Source organism: Schistocerca nitens, chromosome 7, assembly GCF_023898315.1.
Source record: "Schistocerca nitens isolate TAMUIC-IGC-003100 chromosome 7, iqSchNite1.1, whole genome shotgun sequence".
NCBI lineage: Eukaryota > Metazoa > Arthropoda > Insecta > Orthoptera > Acrididae > Schistocerca > Schistocerca nitens.
The window spans coordinates 226,860,372-226,882,588 of record NC_064620.1 but is presented as its reverse complement, the minus strand read 5'-3'; the positions used below and the strand labels follow the sequence as shown (position 1 = coordinate 226,882,588).

Below are 22,217 nucleotides of genomic sequence, written 5' to 3'. Positions count from 1 at the left end.
ATCTTTTTACAATTTTTTCAGTTTAAACTTACAGTTCACAACCAAAAAATATGGGAAGAGTTTACATATGCTCCTGGAAACGTCTTACCATTTAAAATCTGGTTTCAAAATTCGTTATACCATTATATAGTCAATCTGAAACCTTCCAGTGTTCACAGATTGCACCCACATATTAAAACTTTAGTCATTATTCTTAAACCAAATGTCGGTGATGATTAAATTATTCTCTGTGCAGAACTTGACCAGATGGCCTTCTCTATAATATCTTTTCCCCCAGTCCATGTTCTACAATTTTTCACTCTCTCCCTTATCCTGCTATCCAAGTCCAGTCCCTAATCACAATTAAATTTCCATCTTCCTTAACTCTCTATCATCATATGTTCTTTCATTTTCTTCATCTGCTGTGGAGCTAGTTGGTGGTTGCTCTCTCTCTCTCTCTCTCTCTCTCTCTCTCTCTCTCTCTCTCTCTCTGTGTGTGTGTGTGTGTGTGTGTGTGTGTGTGTGTGTGTGTGTGTGTGTTGGCTATGAAAATCCATTCACTGCACTGCTCATTTCTGTTTTATTATTCATTATTAGATCTAGTACTGCATTACTCCTATTTGATTTAGTACCTCTGATACTATACTCACCTGACCAGAAGCGCTGTTTCTCCTGCCATTGAAATTCACTAATTTCCACTGTATTCAACTTTAGCCTGTTCATTTCCCTCTCAAAATTCCCTAACCTACTCATCCAATGAAAGGTTCTAATATTCCAGAGTGCCAGTTTTGCTTTTCCTGGTAACATCCTCGAGTAGTCCATGCCCGTAGATCCGAATGTGGGACTATTTTACCACCAATATATTTTATCCAAGAGGATGCTATCATCATTAAGTCATACAGTAGAACTGCTTCCCCCTGGGAAAATAAAATAAGAAGGCTGTAGTTTCCCCTTGCTTTCACTTGTTTGCACTACCAGCATATCAAGGCAGTGTAGTCTAATGTTACCAGGCCAGATTAGTCAATCATCCAGACTGTTCCTTTGGAGCTACTGTGAAAGCTGCTGCCCCTCTTCATTGATCACAGGTGAATGAGATCACGGATACAATCCATGGAACATTCAAATAACTTGCCTAAAGTAGTTTAATCCAAACTTTTCTTCTAGTTCTAGTCACCTCATCATTGATGGTATAGGTGTGGTCTACCTTTTTTCCTTCCTCTTCAGTGAAATGTATTTAACAGCATATTCACAAATTACTGTGTACATGTATTACCCACATTCCCAAAACAAATGATAGTGTAGATTTAACATGTGATGAATATTTCAGTTTTGTTCATATTTGAAAATGCCTTTCTATCACTACACGGCAACTTTTGCATGGCATGTAGGCATACTTTGAAAGTATTACTTTTGCATGGCATGTAGGCATACTTTGAAAGTATAACATAACAACAACAGCTGAGTAATTTGAGAGGAAGATCAATGGCTTTTATTTTTATTAAGTTATTTATTTTTATTTAGTTATTTATTTTATTATTTACTTTTAGTTATTTATTTATTTTCAAAGTAGCTGTTTTTCTGCTTAGATGGATAGTGATAAAGTAATCTGGAAGTAATTACTGGTATCAGTAGATTAGCAGCTGCTAGTGCTGCCAGCATTTACGGGTTTAATGAGACTAAATACCTTATATATCCACATAATGCATGTGGAGATCTGTGGAACAAGCTTCTTTGTGTGCTCCTTGAAGGAGTCTCCCACCAGCTCCTTCCCCTTTTAAGAACCTCTTTCTGCACTTGTTCATCATTTTAAAATTTAATTCCACTCATTCAGGGAAGTGGTTTAAAAGATCCCAACCAAATGCATCCATGAGCGCCTTGGTGGGCAAGGTTGTGTGAAGGCAGGCAAAGTGCAACAAGCACTCTCTCTCATAACCATGCTCCTTTTGAGACTTTTAGGCTCTCAGTATCATTGTGCATTGATGGTCTCTCTCTGAAACAGGACTTTGACCAAAATTATCTCTTTTCACTCCCTAAACACCAATACCATGTTTTTTCCTCAAAATTGTGGTTTTGAATTTTTTGGCAGATTGAGAATTACTATGATGCCATTGTTACAACTGTCTTGCCTCAGGCATGTAATGAGCTACCCACATTTCATCTCCAGTCACACAGAGCTCAGAAAATCCTCACATTCTAGTTCCTCCAGTCACTCAAGAAACTCGCAAGTGCTATTGACCCAACTTTTCTTGTGCTGATCTGTCAGCTGTTACGGGACCAATCTTGCACACCGTTTCCAATGTCCTAGTGTTTTTGTGAGTATCTCATATGAGGGAGTTCTGGAAACATCACAGAAATTTCATCCACTGTTAATTGGCAGTCTTCACAAATGGTTTCCTCGAATTTTTGCATCAACACATAAGACAGAATGGAAGATCTTTCACACCTCTTTTTGTTATGTACATTAGTTTTACCTCCACTAAACTCTCTACGAAATTTAAACACTCTCATTTTGTTCATAACACTTTCATCCTAAACTGTTTTGATCCATCAGAAGATTTCAGTAGGTAGTATTCCTTCTGAGAGTGTAAAGCAGATCATAACAGGTAGCTGACACTTGGTGTGATTTCTTACCAACATCTTTCACACAACCGGCCACTACAACAAGAGTTTATGTGCCACCATGTTCCTGTGATGCTCGCTCTGGTCATGGATCCCTCCCTCTACCACACAGTGTTGCCAACTCTCAAAAAAACAGAAAACCACAGTCCCTTATGATCAGAGTACACTTACTTTCTGGACATGCCTCATACTTCACAGAAGTAGCCTGAAATGGCTACTTTTGCCAATTGTATTTTTAACATCTGTGAAGACCCTCCTTGATAAGGAGACTTGGGGAACCCACAAAATGAATGAACAAATTAATCTGCTCAATGAGAGTACCATTACTGTAAAATCACAATGGAACTAACTTTCTGGATGAATAATCCATTTCTATTATTTTTATTTCTGTGATAAGAAGAAAAACTCTGCCACATTTGTACACATTAATTAATTAATCAATCAATTCAGTACAAATGATTCAGTACAGTGTTTGAAAACAATTTTAACCTCACTTTGTTTACACTGTGTGAAATATGAGTACAACATGAACCCAATAAGCTGAAAAGTCAGTGATATTCTTAATGAGTGACACTTTCTCTGACGTGCTATAGAAAAGAAATTTACTTATGCAGAATGAAATATGACAGTGATCAGTGATTATGTCTCTTTGAAATTAATATTAATAAAGTAATATTGATAAAATTATACTAGTCTTTACCACCATACTAATGGTTTTAAAATATATGCTTTAGAGTGAATTAGTTTGTGATAGTGTGCATTGACTGACATTTGTCTGTTACGAATGCTTCATTTCAGGAATCTCGATGTTGGAGAGGCTAATGAAGACATGTGAGCTATATCAGGAACCTTATGACCCTCTTTACATCACACAGTTGGTTTACAATTACAGGTCACATCCAGATATTCTTCAACTTCCTAATGTGTTGTTTTATGGTGGTAACCTGCAGGTAATTCATAGAATAAAAAACTTTTTACATTTGTGGTCTTTGAAATTGTGAGATAATATTTGTGTTGATGTTTTTTACAAATGCATTTTTGTTATGCATCCACAATATATATATAATCATTGTAAAATTGGAAGTTTTAATTAACTCTAGAGTTGTCCGAGAAGAAGATTCTCCCAAAATACAAACTTCAGTAAAAGACCATATTTTAGCTACATGAAAATACAGCAAACTCCTGATTATCGTGATTGATTGCAGACCCAAAACTACACTGATTACCAAAAAACACGGATACTCAAAAGTTGTCAATTGTGTCAAGTTGAGATGCTGAAGTTCATATAAGCACATCCTTCTAGGAGAGTCCAATTTCAGAAACCTTGTAAAACTATTCCAGGAGGAAATTGCCATGTTCAGTATATCTGAAGAATTCATTGCAAAAAGCATCAACTGCATGTTTGTTACTATAAAGTTTCTTGCCCTGAACAGCAGGTTCTCAAATTCTGTAGTGATGTTTAAATCATTTTGGGCACTGATATAGCTTAAAATTTTCCTTAAATCTTTAGACTTTCATGCAGCCAGTCTCTTGTGGCATTGGATCTGATACAGGAGCTGTGGGAGTTCCCTAGCTTGCTCACTGCATTGATGATTGATTATTACTCATCTCATTGTCGATTGTGGAATATTTTATTATTATTATTATTGGTTCAGTGGAGTTCATGAAGCACAATAGACTTGAGATGTCGCTATTCGTTTACTGCGACCTTTGTTGAAAGTTATTATAGAATTGTAACAACAAAATTGTGCTACAATTTTTGAGTAAAACTTCAACTTTCAAGAATGCATCATTGTTGTGTACAACATTTCCTACTTGTTAATGACTGTTCAGTATTCTTCCACCATGCAGCTGTTTTATTCAGTACACTATTCATTTGCCATTCGACAACTTCTTTCAACTGAGTTTTTCATGACCAACCACATCTATAGACTCCACTTCTAACATCTGCTACATTGGCATGCACTCAAAAATTAGCAACTGTGAAACTCATTTTTAATTCTGGATGTGCTCACCCAGGCATTGTCACACCTCAAAAAGATTGTACTTGTTCTTCTATTGATAGAGATGCAGAAATGGTGACATCACAGCTGGAACCATGAGTCTCTCATCTAGTTTCAGGCAAGTTTATGTTTAGAGCCTCTTGGGTTGTGACGGCACAGCTTGGCTGTCAGCTTATGTTGCAAAATTTAACAGCTTTTCTCTATTGTACTAGAAATCTCCCATTGAATGATATCTCTCATTGTATATATGTCTGTCTCATAATCATGATAAAGTTTTAGCTCAAATTTACCCGTTTTTAACTGTTTTCTTCTATAGGGCCAGCAGCGTAATATAGGTCTTGCTAATGACATGATTTGTTAGATTAGATACGTCAAATAGCTGCTTATAATAAGTAATCTTTATTTACAACAGTCTGTTTTGGATTAATCTTAAAGTGCAGCTAGATTGATGTGACATCCATATTGCATCATTAGTGGACTGTTTTGTAACTGTCGTGCTTTATCAGGATCATAAGTGGTGTCCAGATGTTGAAATTGAATGTTAGTTACAACATGACAGCAGTTCGATAGTTCCACTCTTATGACACTATATATTTACAAAGATTGCCTAGAGTGCACAGGAAATTACTGATTTTAGCTCTAGGCAAATGGTTATGCATATATGTAAACAAGAAATTGACCATGGACTTGTTATGAGGGTAGACCCCAATCAAGAAATTAAATAAGAGGACAAGCTTCCAGGGAAGAGAGCCAGCAACAGCACCCCCTCCAGTACTCTTTAGAGTGCAGCACTGCACACCTATACGCAAGTGCCACTGAGGGAAGCATTCCTTTAGGAAAAGGGCGGAAACAGGGTGTACAGTATACCTCGTCTCAGGTGCTGATGATGCTTTGCTGTCAGTATCTGTAAAAGAACCTTCTTCGATGATTTTGCTATTTTTCTATCTGTCTGTCAATTCATAACCTGCTGTTCCATTCACAGACAATAATGCCAATTCTTTGTTCGAATTCCTGCCAACTGTTGTTAGTTTTTATTACAATTTATGTTTTTCCGTCCGTATAATTATATTTCTTCTGGCAGTCATCAAATACTTTATCGTAATACATGATCTTTCTTGTTTTATAGTACTACAATAGTAAAATCAAATTTTATAGCTATAAAAGCAGACTGAATTCATTGACCATGAGTTTAGTTATTAGCTCCAAAAGCATCAGCCACTATTTCTTTCAGTTGGAGAGCTAGATATTAGACATGTTACTGCTACAATTATTATTCTTTGCAAGATTCCAGACGAGTGCTAGAGGATATAGGCCAAGATAGTTTGGGAGCAATAGGAGGGTAACCATTCTCCTGCAAAATTTCCTGGTTAGAATAAAGAGGAGAAACTTGGTGCTCCTTAATTAAGGCCTAAAGCTTGCCATTTGTTGTGTGTACATGGTGTGTTTCTCTCTCTCTCTCTCTCTCTCTCTCTCTCTCTCTCTCTCTACACAATACTCCAAAGTGATAATAGTAGAGGATATGTTCGCATAAATAAGGCTGCATTCAGAACATGGTAATGTCGTCTGGCACTGTTGTTTGACAATATCTTTGCACATTATCACTTTGCGACGTTTATCCTCCATAAAGATGTAAGAGTCCATGGTTGCTCTAAATAAACCACTACTTCTTCCAGAAAAGTTTCAGCTTGTGCAGGTTGTTCATATCTAAACCACTGGCCACTTGAATTTTGATATTCCATTTTTTCCTAAAAAATCTTTCGTAATATAAAGTGAAACCCCGCTTTTACACTTTTCAAAGGATTTAAAAAAATGGTGTAAAATACTGGAAAACATAAAATGTGGGAAATAATGCTTTAAGCTGTAAAAGTTACATACAGATACCACCTGGAACTTTATGTATGATATATACACATAACAGGCATCAAAAGACTTGTCACGGACTTGTTTATTATCTAATGAAAGTTTATTATCTAATGAAGGTTTATTATCTAATAAAAACTACTGATGTCACTGGAACTGATAACTGTCTGGGAAGTAGGAACATTTGACTCAATTTAATATGTCATAATCAATGTTTTGAAAGCCTGCAGCTGTCATTCATTATTTAAATAATGAAATACAGCACTAGTTACATATTTTTTCATACTTAGCACTAAGTGTTTTGAGAATTTTTTTCTAATTGTAAGGTACAAATATGTACAGTCTTAGACATAAAAACTGACCGCCGGTCAGCCGCCACAGAGACTAAGTCCGAGTCGTTCACTTAAGGTGGCCAATAAAACTGACCGCCCCTGACAACTCCAAGTCCAGCAAGCTGCACAATCTAGCAACACTGTAAGATGCGGAAGTGTTTTCTACTTCCGAGATGTTCTCGGAGTGAGTTAGCCAGTGGTCTAGTGGTAATCGTCATGCATTCTAAACTTACAGTCGGCTGTTCGTGTCCAACTACATTTCTTTCTTTCTTCTCCTTTTTTTTTTTGAGTCTGATTGAACATCTAAGATAATTCGCTTAACATTCTGCCCACCAGCAATAACAAGTATTCCAGAAACAATTCCGCAGGACAGCTCGTGGCTGCGTCGCAATCATAACAGATTACACTCGAGCGTTTCCTCGCGCTGGAGTGGCCACCGGCCAGACGCCACTCGCCACCTGAAATCCGGCGCCGCCCAGGTGAACGCGTCGCGACGCTGTCAGTGTATGTATCAACTGTCATTTTCGAATTTGGAGTTCTAGTTGTCATCTTGCAGTTAAGCATTGGATTTTGCACACTTGAAAATCATGAACTACAGTTAAGCATTGTAAAATTGAGTCGCAAGTGGAAAAAGGTTTAACATCTGCAACACAACGTTTACTTTCGGTATAACAGAGGGGTGAATGCAGACGAGGAAGCTAGAAAGATTTGAACTGTGTCTGGAGCGAGTGCTTTTGGGGAAAATATGCGAGAAAAAGATATTCTTGCTTCAACAAAGATTGTTCTGGCATGAATGATTTTCCACATTAAGGAAGTCTCGACTACTGATATATGTGATAGATTACCATTTTACCATCATGCGACATTTGCATTCAACAAGCAAAGTTCAGAAGTCTGGTGTAGGAGTACTGATGCTCTAATTCGAAACAACAAAAATTAACGGAGTGACCATTATTGAACGTCATCAGGTCGCTCACTGAGCATTTCTATGCAGTACTGTTACTGGTGACGTGTTATGATGCCTTTATCGTTAACTTCCTAAGAAGAAATGAAAGGCTGAGCCCCACCAAAAGACGTAAACTCGAGCAAAGAGTAATGTGAACATAATATTTTACATCTGATGGCTCCAAAAGTGTGTTTTGGGCTAAGAATTCTGCCCCAAGGGGTGTGTGCAACACAACTGGAATTTGTTGCCAACAACTGAGACACCTTTCGGTCATAGTGTAAGAAAATCGAGCAACTAAACTACATCACCTATGCTACTGCATGATAATGCACTCTGTTGATTTGAGAAACAAAACTATCCAGGAGATTGATAGGAAAGTCTTCTCTCAGGCACTTGTATTGATAGGGAAGTCCTCTCTCAAGCACCTGCCCCCTCGTCATATATTCGTAAAATTTTACCTTTCCTGCTCTTGATCGATCAACCATCAAGGCAATTCATTTCGAGACGAAAATACTCTTAAAACTACAATGGTTTAATGACATCGTTAGAACCAGTAGGTTTTTACTGGCGTAGGAATTTGTAAACAACTTTAGCATTGTCAGATCATTTTAGATATCGTGAAAGAAAATTCTGCTGCTGGTTAATTTCTCATTGATGATTACTGTTGCGTTTAGTAAACTAATGTAAAATGCAATTAAAATATTCACTGTACTGATACAAATTAAATTCATCTTACTAAAGCAACATCACAACGGCAGTCTATCGTAATAAAGCATTAAGTGTCTGTAAGACCTTTGAGCATATTTTAACACAAATTAGGAGAATATTACCGATTTTTGACTTCGAAAAGATCTGTATTTATTTCATTTCCTGTATCATTCGCAAGTATTATGGAAATGTGGCACTTCACAGATAAAATTATGTATTCACAACAACAAAAAATATGTCAGCATAAAACAAAAGTGGCATTATGAATTTGGCAGTACCGTAAGATTTGCACACTGACACTAAGGGTTACTGAAAGTAGCAAGACGAATTTTGCTTGAGCATTGTCTTAAGATTCCCTTATTGAGTTTGTATCTGCCTGCTTGTAGCTGTGCTACAAAAGAACTAAAAATCTGGCTTTCAGCGAGTCTCGAAAGGCGAACGAAAGCAGCTTGCACCTGGTAGCCAAGCATGTTACCTGGCAACTGGTTTTTTCCTAAAGTGGGAAGACATCCTTTTGTGGTTGAATTGTTGGCAAATGTCAGTCAGACATGTGTCGTTGGTCTAAGCGTTTCGGTGTGTTGAATTTGTACCAATGATTTTTCTACAGGTTTTTTTCTGTCCCAAATAGAGAGTTGAAGTCTCCCATTAGTATTTTTACGTCATCTTGGTGAATTTTGCTCATAGTATTTTCGAGTGTGTTCCAGAATTTTTCGACGTTTTCGGTGTTTTTCTTATTTTCGATGTTGGTGGGGGCATGTGCATTGGTAAGTGTATATTTTTTACTGGGGCTCTGAATGAGCATAGTCTTAAATCGATTGTTGATGGTCCGGCTGCAGTGGCCGAACGGTTCTAGGCGCTTCAGTCTGGAACCGCCCGACTGCTACGGTCGCAGTTTCGAATCCTGCCTCGGGCATGGATGTGTGTGATGTCCTTAGGTTAGTTAGGTTTAAGTAGTTCTAAGTTCTAGGGGACTGATGACCTCAGATGTTAAGTCCAATAGTGCTCAGAACCATATAAAAGTGTAATTGCTAGAATGCTCAACTTACTTAATAACATCTCTTTCTGGATTGGATACGACTTGGAAAGCAACGTTAATTTGACGTTTCCATCCATCTTACTGAATGAAGTCTGAAGTTCACGCACAGTTGTGTTGCCTGCCGCAAGGATTCTGTGAAGTGCTGTGGCAGCTGGCAGTCATTGCTGAATACAGACATGTGCAAATATCCTCAATGCTCTAGGGGAACTCATCTTTGTTGCATTTTTTCCATACCATAATTAGTACAATAACATAAGGATAGTTCTGCTGAAGAACTTGATGCCCACAAGTCCAAGCGGGAGTAATGCATGAAAGGAAACAGACTGTTGAACAAAAGAATGGACAGCTCCCTGCTTTTTGCATTTCCGATGGCGCCTACGATAAGAACCTGGTGTCATATTATGCTTCAGAACCTTAAACTGTTTATTTTTTTACTTCATACTAAAACAAAAGTTATGAAATGAGAAGAGGAAATGACTTACATGCTTTTCAGGAACTTCAGTTTTTCGTGTATATTTTCTCACTTCATACTAAAACAAGGGCATTAATATGAGAAGGGGAAATGAAATATACGCTTCCAAGACATATTTCCTTGTGTGCTACTACTGCATACATGGAAGACCTGCAGTTAATTTTTGTATGTTGGATAAATTTTGATATCACCTCACATTCCTTTGTGAGAAGGTTTCTAATTTCTTGGGATTCAAATAGAGTGGACATTTCATCACTGGTTAATATTCTGGTGACTAATGACATTATATCCGTTGCAATTGCTCCATGGCACCTGTGAGTAGAGTCTCACGTTGGTTACTATAAGAACACGCAGGCAGTGATATCCGCTCACTGCAGTCAGAGCCAAGGTGATTTCTTTCTGTTCATGACGAAGCGTCTGATGCAGTGTCCACACTCAGCTAACATAAACAAATCACGGTGGCATTGGGCACTGCTAATCGCGGCACTTGTCGCGAGCCTCGACAACAAGAGCGCACTGTCTCTGCTAACGATACTATGGAGTTAATACATATTACTTACTGTAATATGCAGGACGTGGGTTGGGTAAAAATTCAGTTTGTAACTTCCCATCGCATTAAAATACTTTGCAGTCATATTTGATGCAATATTTATTGTTGGTTGTCTCTCTAATGTTAATAGTATTGATTCAGATTGTGCGTGAACTCAAACAAACACACACACACACACACACACACACACACACACACACACACACACACACAGTCATTGATTTCAGTGAGGTTGACAACTACTGTGTGTTGAACAACACACGCACCAGGCAATTCCTCAGTTGGTGTCGAATAGATGAGATTTTTCAATTACCTTGCATTACAAGAATTGTGAGGAGGATACTGAAAGTAAATGGACTTGTATGCTAAAGAGCTGCGACAAAGCAAAGCTTGACCAATTATCAGATAATTGTCCACATGGGTTTTGTGGACAAGTATACTTTTAGTAACCAACCCACCCACGATCATTACGTAAGATTTCTCGAAGGCATAGTGGAATTGATTTCATTAAGTTGTCGACAGTGTAGCGTGATGGTTTACTTCCCACCACACGTTTTCCATATTCGTCCAAAGGTCGCTTGCATTTCTAGGTCCACATGGCAATGACCTTGTTACCTGTGCCCACATTTTCTGTATCTGGTTGATGTTCGGTGATCGTGGAACAAACGGCAACAGCTTTATCCTCTCTTGGCTCTGAAACCAATCTCGCACTGCTCTACTATGATGGATGGGGCTCTGCTCCTGTAAATAAACTGTTATCTCGTTAGTTCATATATTTATATTTAAATAACGTATTTGTAATAAGCACATTGGATTATTATTTTCCACAGTGTTTAAGAATTCTGGCCCTGTCACAGATAAGAGATCTAGATTCAACAGTCTGATTAAGAATGTGGTTAACCCAGTCTATCATAAGATTAGAGTCGGAGTCGGATATCCACATTAAGACTGACCGGCAGAATCCGATTAGAACAATCTGGTATCGAAATGAAATTACAAAAGAATAGCTCTGAGCACTATGGGACTTAACTTCTGAGGTCATCAGTCCCCTAAAACTTAGAACTACTTACACCTAACTAACCTAAAGACATCACACACATCCGTGCCCGAGGCAGGATTCGAACCTGCGACCGTAGCGGTCGCGCGGTTCCAGACTGCAGCACCTAGAACCGCTCGGCCATGCCGAAATGAAATTACAGAAATCGGATAATTGTATTGCAACAATGCTGCGCGCATAAATTCCTATGATGGAGTAACAGGTAGCAACTGTCTAAGAAAAAGTGAGAAATATGTCTACTAGCAGCAATGTAACGTAATAATAACCCATATTTATGTGATGGAAATACTGAATCGAACAATACACATCTATTTCAGTGGTGGGAAGACACACCATATCGGATTTGCTGATGACATAATGACAATAATAATAATAATAATAATAATAATAATAATCCCGTGTGGCGGATAGGGGAAACCCTCCCCCATATGGGTGATACCGAGGGAATCATATACTTGGGGTGAACCAAATACTAACACAATCCTGAACGGCTACTCAATCTGTTGAACCCAAAATCCAGACACGTCAGAGTGAAAATCACCGCTACTCTGGTCACCGTCTGTTAGCTCAATGAGCTTGGCTGAAAATATTTGCTTTCAAAGGCTTCAACACCCTTTGGTCCTGTCCGGTCCTGGTACCACCCAAGCCAAACCAATGAAACACAAGCAAACATGAACTATGCACCAATGTCAACTTTACCCGAGGTGGTACACAACCCGGCTGTCGACAGGTGGCAGTTGGATTTTCGGATTCTGGGGAGTCCAGGTTAGCACGGCAGAGAATACCGAAGATCTCTGGTAAATTTCCCTACAAGCAGAAAACATGCATTTGAAAACTAAACATCAATACATTGATCCAAACTCGAAAACTAAATAATCTCACAAAAGAAATCGATCGACAAAAAATTCTGATCATTATTCTTCAAGAACCATGACTAATTGACTATGAAACCTTGCATTACGGAAACCATTGCATCTTAAAGATCAAAATACAACAAAAGGTAGCGAAAGCTTTGGCATTGCATTTCTCGAACACAGATCTATCATCAACTCTGTCAAAGAAATCACACCCATCAACAATCCAAAGGTTCAAATGGCTCTGAGCACTATGGGACTTAACAGCAGAGGTCATCAGTCCCCTAGAACTTAGAACTACTTAAACCTAACTAACCTAAGGACATCACACACATCCATGCCCGAGGCAAGATTCGAAACTCCGACCGTAGCAGTCGGGCGGTTCCAGACTGAAGCGCCTAGAACCGTTCGGCCACCGCAGCCGGCCCATCAACAATCGACTTATGACTATGCTCATTCAGAGCCCCAGTAAAAAATATACACTTACCAATGCACATGCCCCCACCAACATCGAAAATAAGAAAAACACCGAAAATGTCGAAAAATTCTGGAACACACTCGAAAATACTATGAGCAAAATTCACCAAGATGACGTAAAAATACTAATGGGAGACTTCAACTCTCTATTTGGGACAGAAAAAACCTGTAGAAAAATCATTGGTACAAATTCAACACACCGAAACGCTTTGACCAACGGCACACGTCTGAGTGACATTTAATTACTATTAAAAATAGTCTTGATCACGATTTATTTAACAAGGTGACCGGTTTCGACCACTACTGTGGTCATCTTCAGACCATTGAGTAGGAACCTCTTTCTGTTGGAGATTCTCCAACAGAAAGAGGTTCCTACTCAATGGTCTGAAGATGACCACAGTAGTGGTCGAAGCCGGTCACCTTGTTAAATAAATCGTGATCAGGACTGTTTTTAATAGTAATTATTTATAAGACATTGATCACTGCTGTTCACATAATGCATTCAAAAGTAATTGACTGACATTTGCCAATAATTCAACCACAAAAGGATGTCTTCCCACTTTAGGAAAAAACCAGTTGCCAGGTAACATGCTTGGCTACCAGGTGCAAGCTGCTTTCGTTCGCCTTTCGAGACTCACTGAAAGCCAGATTTTTAATTCTTTTGTAGCACAGCTACAAGCAGGCAGATACAAACTCAATAAGGGAATCTTAAGACAACGCTCAAGTAAAATTCGTCTTGCTACTTTCAGTAACCCTTAGTGTCAGTGCGAAAACCTTACGGTACTGCCAAATTCATAATGCCACTTTTGTTTTCTGCCGACATATTTTTTGTTGTTGTGAATACATAATTTTATCTGTGAAGTGCCACATTTCCATAATACTTGCGAATGATACAGGAAATGAAGTAAATACAGATCTTTTCGAAGTCAAAAATCGGTAATATTCTCCTAATTCGTCTTAAAATATGCTCAAAGGTCTTACAGACATTTAATGCTTTATTATGATACACTGTCGTCGTGATGTTTCTGTAGTAAGATGAATTTAATTTGTGTTAGTACAGTGTATATTTTAATTGCATTTTCCATTAGTTTACTAAACGCAACAGTAATGAGGTGGTTAAAAAAAAAAAAAAAAAAAGGGTAGTTGGACGCTAGCAGCCAACTATAAGTTCAGAATGCACGACGATTACCACTAGACCATGGGCTAACTCACTCCGAGAACATCTCGGAAGTAGACAACACTTCCGCATCTTACGGTATTGCCAGATTGTGCAGCTTGCTGGACTTGGAGTTGTCAGGGGCGGTCAGTTTTATTGGCCACCTTAAGTAAACGACTCGGACTTAGTCTCTGTGGTGGCCGGCTGGCGGTCAGTTTTTATGTCTAAGACTGTACATAAGCATTTTGTGTGGTGTTGGAATGTGTGTAATTCTGAGTCTCTTGCACTGTAGTCATCTTTTTGAGGTTATCAGGTACTCTGCCTCATCAGTTATGTGAAAAAATACATACGTAAATACTGCACTTGACAACGAGAATAATTTCTCGTAACACGTTTTGCTAAGCATGAATAAAATACGTAACCGGCACTGTGTTTACACTAAAAACATTTGAGCAACTCAAAGTGAATGACGGTGTCAACTGGCGCTCCAAGTGGCCATACGCCAAAGCACACTAAATATTGATCGATAAAGGTGTCATGGTGATCACAACAATCACGACACTACATTTGCGCAATAGAGAAAGTTTGGAAATGGTTGTGATTGGTCACTGTGTCTTCATTCGAACAAACCTAGTTAGTCCCATCAGCTAACATGCCAAGTAGAGCTTGGCAGCGGTAGGAGATACATCTACATCTACATATATACTCTGGCAGCCAGCAAGCGGTGTGTGGTGGAGGGCACAATTCGCGCCAAAGTCATATTTTCCTCCCCTCTGTTGCACTCGCGGATCGCATGAGGGAAAAACAACTGTCTGAATGCCTCAGTACGAGCTCTAATTTCCCTTATCTTTGAATGGTGATCATTGTCCGATTTGAAAGTTGGTGGTAATAATATATGCTCTACATCCTCGGTGATGATCAAATTTTGGAATTTAGTGAGCAGCCCCTTCCATTTAGTGTGCCGTCTGTCTGCAAGTGTGTCCCACGTCAAACTTACTATGAGATTTGTAACGCTTTCGCGATGGCTAAATTTACCAGTCATGAATCTTGCCGCTCTTCTTTGGACCGTCTCAATCTCTTGAATCAGACCCAACTGGTAAGGGTCCCGTACAGACGAACAATACTCTAAGACTGGACGAACTAATGTATTGTACGCTGTTTCCTTCATTGAAGGACTGCATCACTTCAGGATTCTACCAATAAACCATAATCTAGAGTTTGCCTTACCTGTTACTTTTGTAATCTGATCATTCCATTTGAGATAATTTCGAACAGTCACACCCAGATACTTGACGGATGTTACCGCTTCCAAAGTCTGGGCATTTATTTTGTACTCGTAACCTATTGCGTATAACAAGGCGAAAATCCCCATTAATGTACACTTGGTAATATTGAGAAATAACTGCCAGTCATTACACCACACATTTATTTTCTGCAAATCTTCATTGATTTGTTCGCAAGTTTCATGTGATACTACTTTCCTGTAGACTACAGCATCATCGGTAAACAGCTTAATGCTGATGTCTATACCATCAACCAGATCATTTATGTGAATCGTAAAAAACAGCGGACCTATTATGCTACCCTGGGGCACACCTGAAGTACCGCTTGTTTCTGTTGAAGTCACCCCATTCAGGATGACATACTGCTCCCTGTCTGTTAGAAAACTTTCTATCCAACCGCAAATGTTATCGAACTGTAAGCGCACACTTTTTGTAGCAAGTGACAGTGCGAAACTGAGTCGAACGCCTTTCAGAAGTCGAGAAATATGGCATCATCCTGGGAGCCGGTATCTAGAGCCTGTTGTATATTATGCACAAAGAGGGCCAGATGTGTCTTGCATGACTGCTGTTTCCTAAAACTGTGCTGGTTTCTGCAGATGAGCTTCTCAGAGTTTAGAAAGGTCAATATGTCTGAACACAAAATATGTTCCATGATTCTACAACAAATCGATGTCAGTAAAATTGGCCGGTAATTGTGTGCATCCAATTTTGTACCCTTTTTATAGTTTGCAATGACCTGGGCGTTCTTCCAGTCCCATGGAACTTTCTGCTGTTCCAGTGATCTTTGATAAATGATGGATAAGAATGGTGCTATATTTGTAGCATTGTCAACATAAAATCTTACGGGGATACCGTCTGGGCCAGATACCTTTCTGGTGTCTAAGGATCTTAACTGTTTTACAGTCCCAGATACACTAAACACTATGTCAGCCATCCTTGCATTTGTTCGATAATTGAAAGGGGGAATGGTGCTGCAGTCGTCTACCATAAGAGTTTTTGAAAGCTAGGTTTAGAATTTTGGCCTTCTGTTTATCATCAGTTGCATTACCCATACTGTCTGCAAGAGAAGGTATTGAATTATTTGTACCGTTCATAGATTTTACGTATGACCAAAATTTTTTTGGTTATTTTTAGAATCTGCAGATAAAATATTGCTTTCAAATTTGTTAAAAGAATCTCTCATTGTCCTTCTGACAGCTGCTTTCACTTCACATAATTTCTGTTTGTCAGTGGGGCAGTGATTATGTTTAAAACGACTGTGCAAAATTCTCTGCTTTCTCAGCAACTTCCTAATATGTTTGTTGTACCAAGGCAGATCCTTTCCCTCCCCTATATTTTTGCTAGGCACATACTTATCTAGCACATGGTGGACAATACATTTAAATTCCAATCAAAGGTGCTCAATATCTTTGTGTCCCGCAGTGAATGCTTGGAACTGACTATGCAGATGTTCATTAATGACACCTTTATTTGCTTTCCCAAACAAGAAAACTCTGCGCTGTTTTTTTTTCCCCCATTGACATAGAAGTCACAACGACATTATGGTTGCTAATACCTTCTTCTAGATTAACTCCCTCAAAAAGATCAGGTCTGTTTGTCACCAATATATCTAATATGGTCCCATCTCAAGTTGGTTTTCTAACCAATTGCTCAAGGTTGTATGTTGAGAGTGCTCCTAGAATAACTTCACACGAATCTTTGCTTCTGCCCCCTGTGATAAACGTGTAATTTTCCCAGTAAATGGATGCCAGATTAAAGTCTCCACCTAAAACTAATGGGTACGGCACAAATTGTTCCAACTTTTACACGTTTACTGGTTCAAATCTGCTGAGTTGTGTCACCTGGTGTCAAGAAACTTAACCACGTAATATTTGTAAATAAACGATCAACATAGTGCCAGCATCAATTTTTCTCCACAAATGTTTTTTCCTAATGCGAAAATTGCGTGAAAGTTATATATATGTTGATACAAAATCGGGTGCAAATTAACATTTTGGGCATAGAATATTTGATGGGGCCGATAAAAAAAATGTCGTAAATAGCGGGAAAACATTAATTCCAGGAACATAAAAGTGGGGTTATACCGCACTCTTTTTACATCTGTTTTCTTGTGCGCATATGACGACTCGTTTGTTCTCACATCTTTCAAAATGAAAACCCGTATGATGAACAGTTTTTCTCTGAGTTCCTTTGTTAGCCTGGATGTCCATTTCCACGCTAACTTGTATTGTGCTGCAGAAATTGCTGTCTAAGATGATGAACAGTATCAGGAAAAGAGAGATAACTACTTTCCGTAAAGATTATATGTTAAGTTGCAGACAGGCACAAGAAATGGCCACAGCCTTTGTTAGAAAAGGGGGGGCGCGCGCGCGCGCTCGCACACACACGCGCACACACACACACACACACACACACACACACACACACACAGAATTATTCACGCAAGTGAGCATACCTCACACACAATGATCACCAACTCTGGTGGCTTGGACCAGACTAAGCTGCGGGAGACGGCGGTCGTGCTTGCTTGTGTGAGGTGTGCCTGCTTGTGTGAATAAATATTTGGGTGTTTCCTTTTCTGACAAAGGCTGTGGCCAAAAGCTAGTGTGTAAGTGTCTTTTTGTTGTACCTGTCTGTAACTTACTGTGTCATCTTTACAGTAAGGAGAAAGCTCTCTTTTTCTTTTATTGTTGTTGATATTTCAGCCTGGAGGGTTCCCCCCTCCCTAGAATATGTTTAATTACATCATCAGTTAAATATTTACTGTGTTCATTTTACTAATTCTGCTTTGGGTCGGATGCCTGAAACCTGCCCCACTCAGCATCATGTCCCTCCTTTTTGCACACAATGTAGTCTCACTTATCAACAATTCCCTGCATCTTCTGCTACCTTCTTTGTTGCCATTATCACACTTTTCTTGTTCTCATGGTCAGAAAAATCAATAACATCAAAAGCAAAATTACATGACTTTCCTCAGTATTTTCCATTATTAATTTTCATGAATGCTTTCGGTACACACACTGCAAGGTAAAAATGCACCCAATTTTCAGTTGGAATGTGACCAAGGTAGTAGGCATTATGTGTAACCAGTTTATCTTGCTGAGTAATATCACAAACATTATCAATGTAGCATGAATGGTTACCTTCACTTGTTCCACAGTGTTTTTCATTATCATACAAAGAAATCCTTTTCCTTACCTCAGTGTCTCTCATCAATCTATTTCCACTCAGGGTTCGCTGTTCTATGTATACTATTTCATTTATTTTTGGTTGTAGGAAAGGTGTCCAGACAGTGTTCGTAATGACCCAGTGTTATCTTTCGCTTTAAATGGTAGTGAAAGCGGGGGTTGTGCTGTGGTATTTCATGGAATCATTGGACATGAACAACGAGAAGGACAGTCTCCCAGGTAATTGACTAGTTGATTACATTACATTTTTAAGAATAATATGATATATTGACTCATAAAGTTTTCCACTTCTCTCCCCTCCACTTCCTTCCACTTCACTCCCATCCCTCTACAGCTGCTCTTCTCCAACCCTCCTGTCACTGTTCTACCCACCGTTTCTGCCTCTTACCTTCTCTCCTTTTCTTAGCTTCACTAACATGTCTAAAAGTTCTTCCTGTTGCTGTACTGTTTAAGGAGTGTATTGTGGATCAATTAACAAGTTTCTGGAGTCTGTGTTTACCATTGAAACTAGCTAATTCATTGGTGCCCACATGATTCCTAAAATCATTGCTCCAACTGCATATTGTTTTCTCATGCCGGATATCCAGTTCCTGCTTGTATTTACTTGTTTTTTTGTGTCACATTATATTTCTTGCTTTCATTAATATTAAAGTTGTCTCACTGAAACTCTACACTGTTTTGAACATTTTGATAAGTATCTTTTGAACTCCTTAATTTACTGTTTGAGTCGACTGTTTTCCTTGACAATTTAAAGAACAATATTCATTGTCTTCTGTTTCAGTCATTTCAATCGATATGAAGTTACCCAAGTACTAAACTATGTTGACAGATTGACAGGGCCAAAAGCAAATGTTAAACTGAAGCAGACTGACATTGGAATTATAGCCCCTTACATCAGACAGGTAAATTAAGCATAATTACACGTTAATGTGTAGAGAAGTGTAAGTATCATAAGACAAGGTGGCCACATGGCAATCAGATTTTTGTAATTTTTTATATTTTATAGTGTGTGAAGTTCAGAGCTAAAATATCAATATGCCAAAGCAGTTCAATGCAACTCAAAATTTCTTGAGAAAACCAACCTTGCAGTTTTCTGAGGTTGTTGTTGTTGTTGTTGTTGTTGTTGTCTTCAGTCTTGAGACTGGTTTGATGCAGCTCTCCATGCTACTCTATCCTGTGCAAGCTTCTTCATCTCCCAGTACCTACTGCAACCTACATCCTTCCGAATCTGTTTAGTGTATTCATCTCTTGGTCTCCCTCTACGATTTTTATCCTCCATGCTCCCCTCCAATACTAAATTGGTGATCTTGATGCCTCAGAACATGTCCTACCAACCAATCCCTTCTTCTAGTCAAGTTGTGCCACAAACATCTCTTCTCCCCAATCCTATTCAATACCTCCTCATTAGTTATGTGATCTACCCATCTAATCTTCATCATTCTTCTGTAGCACCACATTTCGAAAGCTTCTATTCTCTTCTTGTCCAAACTAGTAATCGTCCATGTTTCACTTCCATACATGGCTGCGCTCCGTACAATTATCCAAGCCTCAACCTATGGTAATCTACTGCCCCCACATCCTCCACCTAACAGTTTCTGATCCCTCTGCCCTATCTCCTCCTCCCAATGTGTGTGTGTGTGCGCGCGCGCGTGTGTGTGTGGGGGCGCGCGCGCGTGTGTGTGTGGGGGCGCGCGCGCGCGCGCGTGTGCATGCTCGCGCGTGTGCGTGTGTTTGTGTGTGTGCGTGTGTGTGTGCGTGTGTGTGTGCGTGTGCGTGTGCGTGTGCGTGTGCGTGTGTGTGTGTGTGTGTGGAGAGAGGCTACAACCCTGTCTCACTCGCTTCCCAACCACTGCTTCCCTTTCATGCCCCTCGACTCTTATAACTGCCATATGGTTTCTGTACAAATTGTAAATAGCCTTTCGCTCCCTGTATTTTACCCCTGCCACCTTTAGAATTTGAAAGAGAGTATGCCAGTCAACATTGTCAAAAGCTTTCTCTTAAGTCTACAAATGTTAGAAACATAAGTTTGCCTTTCCTTAATCTTTCTTCTAAGATAAGTGGAAGAGTCAGTATTGCCTCATGTGTTCCAATATTTCTTTAGAATCCAAATCATCGATAGTCGACAGTGAAATGCAACATGCCATCCTTAGTCCTCACAAAGGCCAAGGAGAGGACCACGGATACTCTGAAGGTTTAGTGATTTCATATTGTAGCATCTCCTCCACCTCCTCCTGGATTATCCGTCATTCGGCCGATGACACACTATACGACCTCTGGGTTAATTGACTGATGAGTCCACATGTTGATATGATTTACGATGTTCGATCTGGCTTTTCTCAGCTCCATATTTAAAAGCATCCAAAAATTGATGCAGAATGTTTATCATTTGCCACTGTTGTTTCACGGTCAGGCTAGACCCTTCTTGCATTTCAATAATTGGTCCCCCCTCTGCATTGTCTGTAGTGGTAGCGGAGCTGATTCTTCATTGATGACACTAAGTTGCCATTCATGGACGGATTTGCTGTCCCTCAGCACATACCTGTGGCACTAATTGTGGCTGCTCATGACAATTAGTGATCCAAAAATCTTGAGCATCCACAGTGCTAATACTCGTTACTGGCACCTAGATTCCTTTTGTGGGCCTGAGTAGCTTTTTGAAGTTGACAAAAGCTTTACAGTTCAACTGAGCATCTCGACTGATGACTGAAACTTGTTTAAGTGATGATGACAGGATAACAATGTGTTCAACAACAAGTGACCATTTAGTTCGCCAGTCTGGAGCTGTGATCTTCAAACAGTCTGACAGCTTGTGATGCCTGCACGAATTCCCCCCTGGGAATAACGTTAAGACTACATTATATTAAAATAACAAATCAGAAGTATGTGTTCTATCATTGATAGCTATTCTTGTAATACAGGTTCCTGTCAGCTGATCAGATTTCCTGTTTATGACTTTCAGCACAACCACTTTTGTACCGCAAAACATAATCTTCCTTCACTGAGGATGATAAGCATTCACCATTACAGAAATGAAAATGCCGGAGTTGACTCAAACCTGGATAGGTGGGCCATCGGTGGTGATGTCAGTGAGATTTCCTAACATGGTGATGACTGTCATCCATGGAGGATTTACATCTGTGGTGGCCTCACTTCCAAAGACGGCCACCTCACTGTGTTTTCCTGAGTCCAGCAGCTACATGAGTGGCAATTACCTCTTTACGGCAACAGGACACAGTGTGTTAGGAAGAGACTTTGTCCAGGGTACAGCGATAACCTTCGTCCAATAGATAAACTATAATGATCTGCAGTTGACTGGTATGAACAGAGCTGTTGTGATGGCTCTAACAGTGTAGTAATTGCCAAAAAATCTCCTCCTTTCTCCACTATAGTGTATCTTTGTTCAGGATATCCACAGTGGAAATGCACTGGCTTGTTGTCTTCTGTTTGCCAAATGACTGTTCTTTGTGGAGCATTATACTTGGCATAGGAGTTGCTTATACCTGCATTGGTCAGGTGGTGGGTTGTTGTTTGATGGCTGCTGTATAATTCCGAGTTGACAGAGTACTTTCTTCTTCTCACATTTGGCTGGTGGTGAAGATTGGTGCTACAGATGAGTTCTCTTCTTATTCGACAGTCTCTCTTACCTCCTGATGCATCAGGTCGCCATTCGTAACTACTATCTCCTGCTTGCTCGGTC

At 39.4% G+C, this 22,217-nt stretch overlaps 1 protein-coding gene across 1 annotated transcript in view; it reads left to right on the top strand.

Moving 5' to 3' along the window:
• LOC126194722 (putative helicase MOV-10) overlaps window positions 1-22,217 on the top strand; it is a 348,426-nt gene that overhangs the window by 318,443 nt on the left and 7,766 nt on the right. The window contains exons 16-18 of the mRNA XM_049932971.1: window positions 3,397-3,548; window positions 18,609-18,739; window positions 19,302-19,422. Coding sequence (XP_049788928.1) covers window positions 3,397-3,548; window positions 18,609-18,739; window positions 19,302-19,422 — 404 coding nt within the window. The remainder of the gene's footprint in view (window positions 1-3,396; window positions 3,549-18,608; window positions 18,740-19,301; window positions 19,423-22,217) is intronic.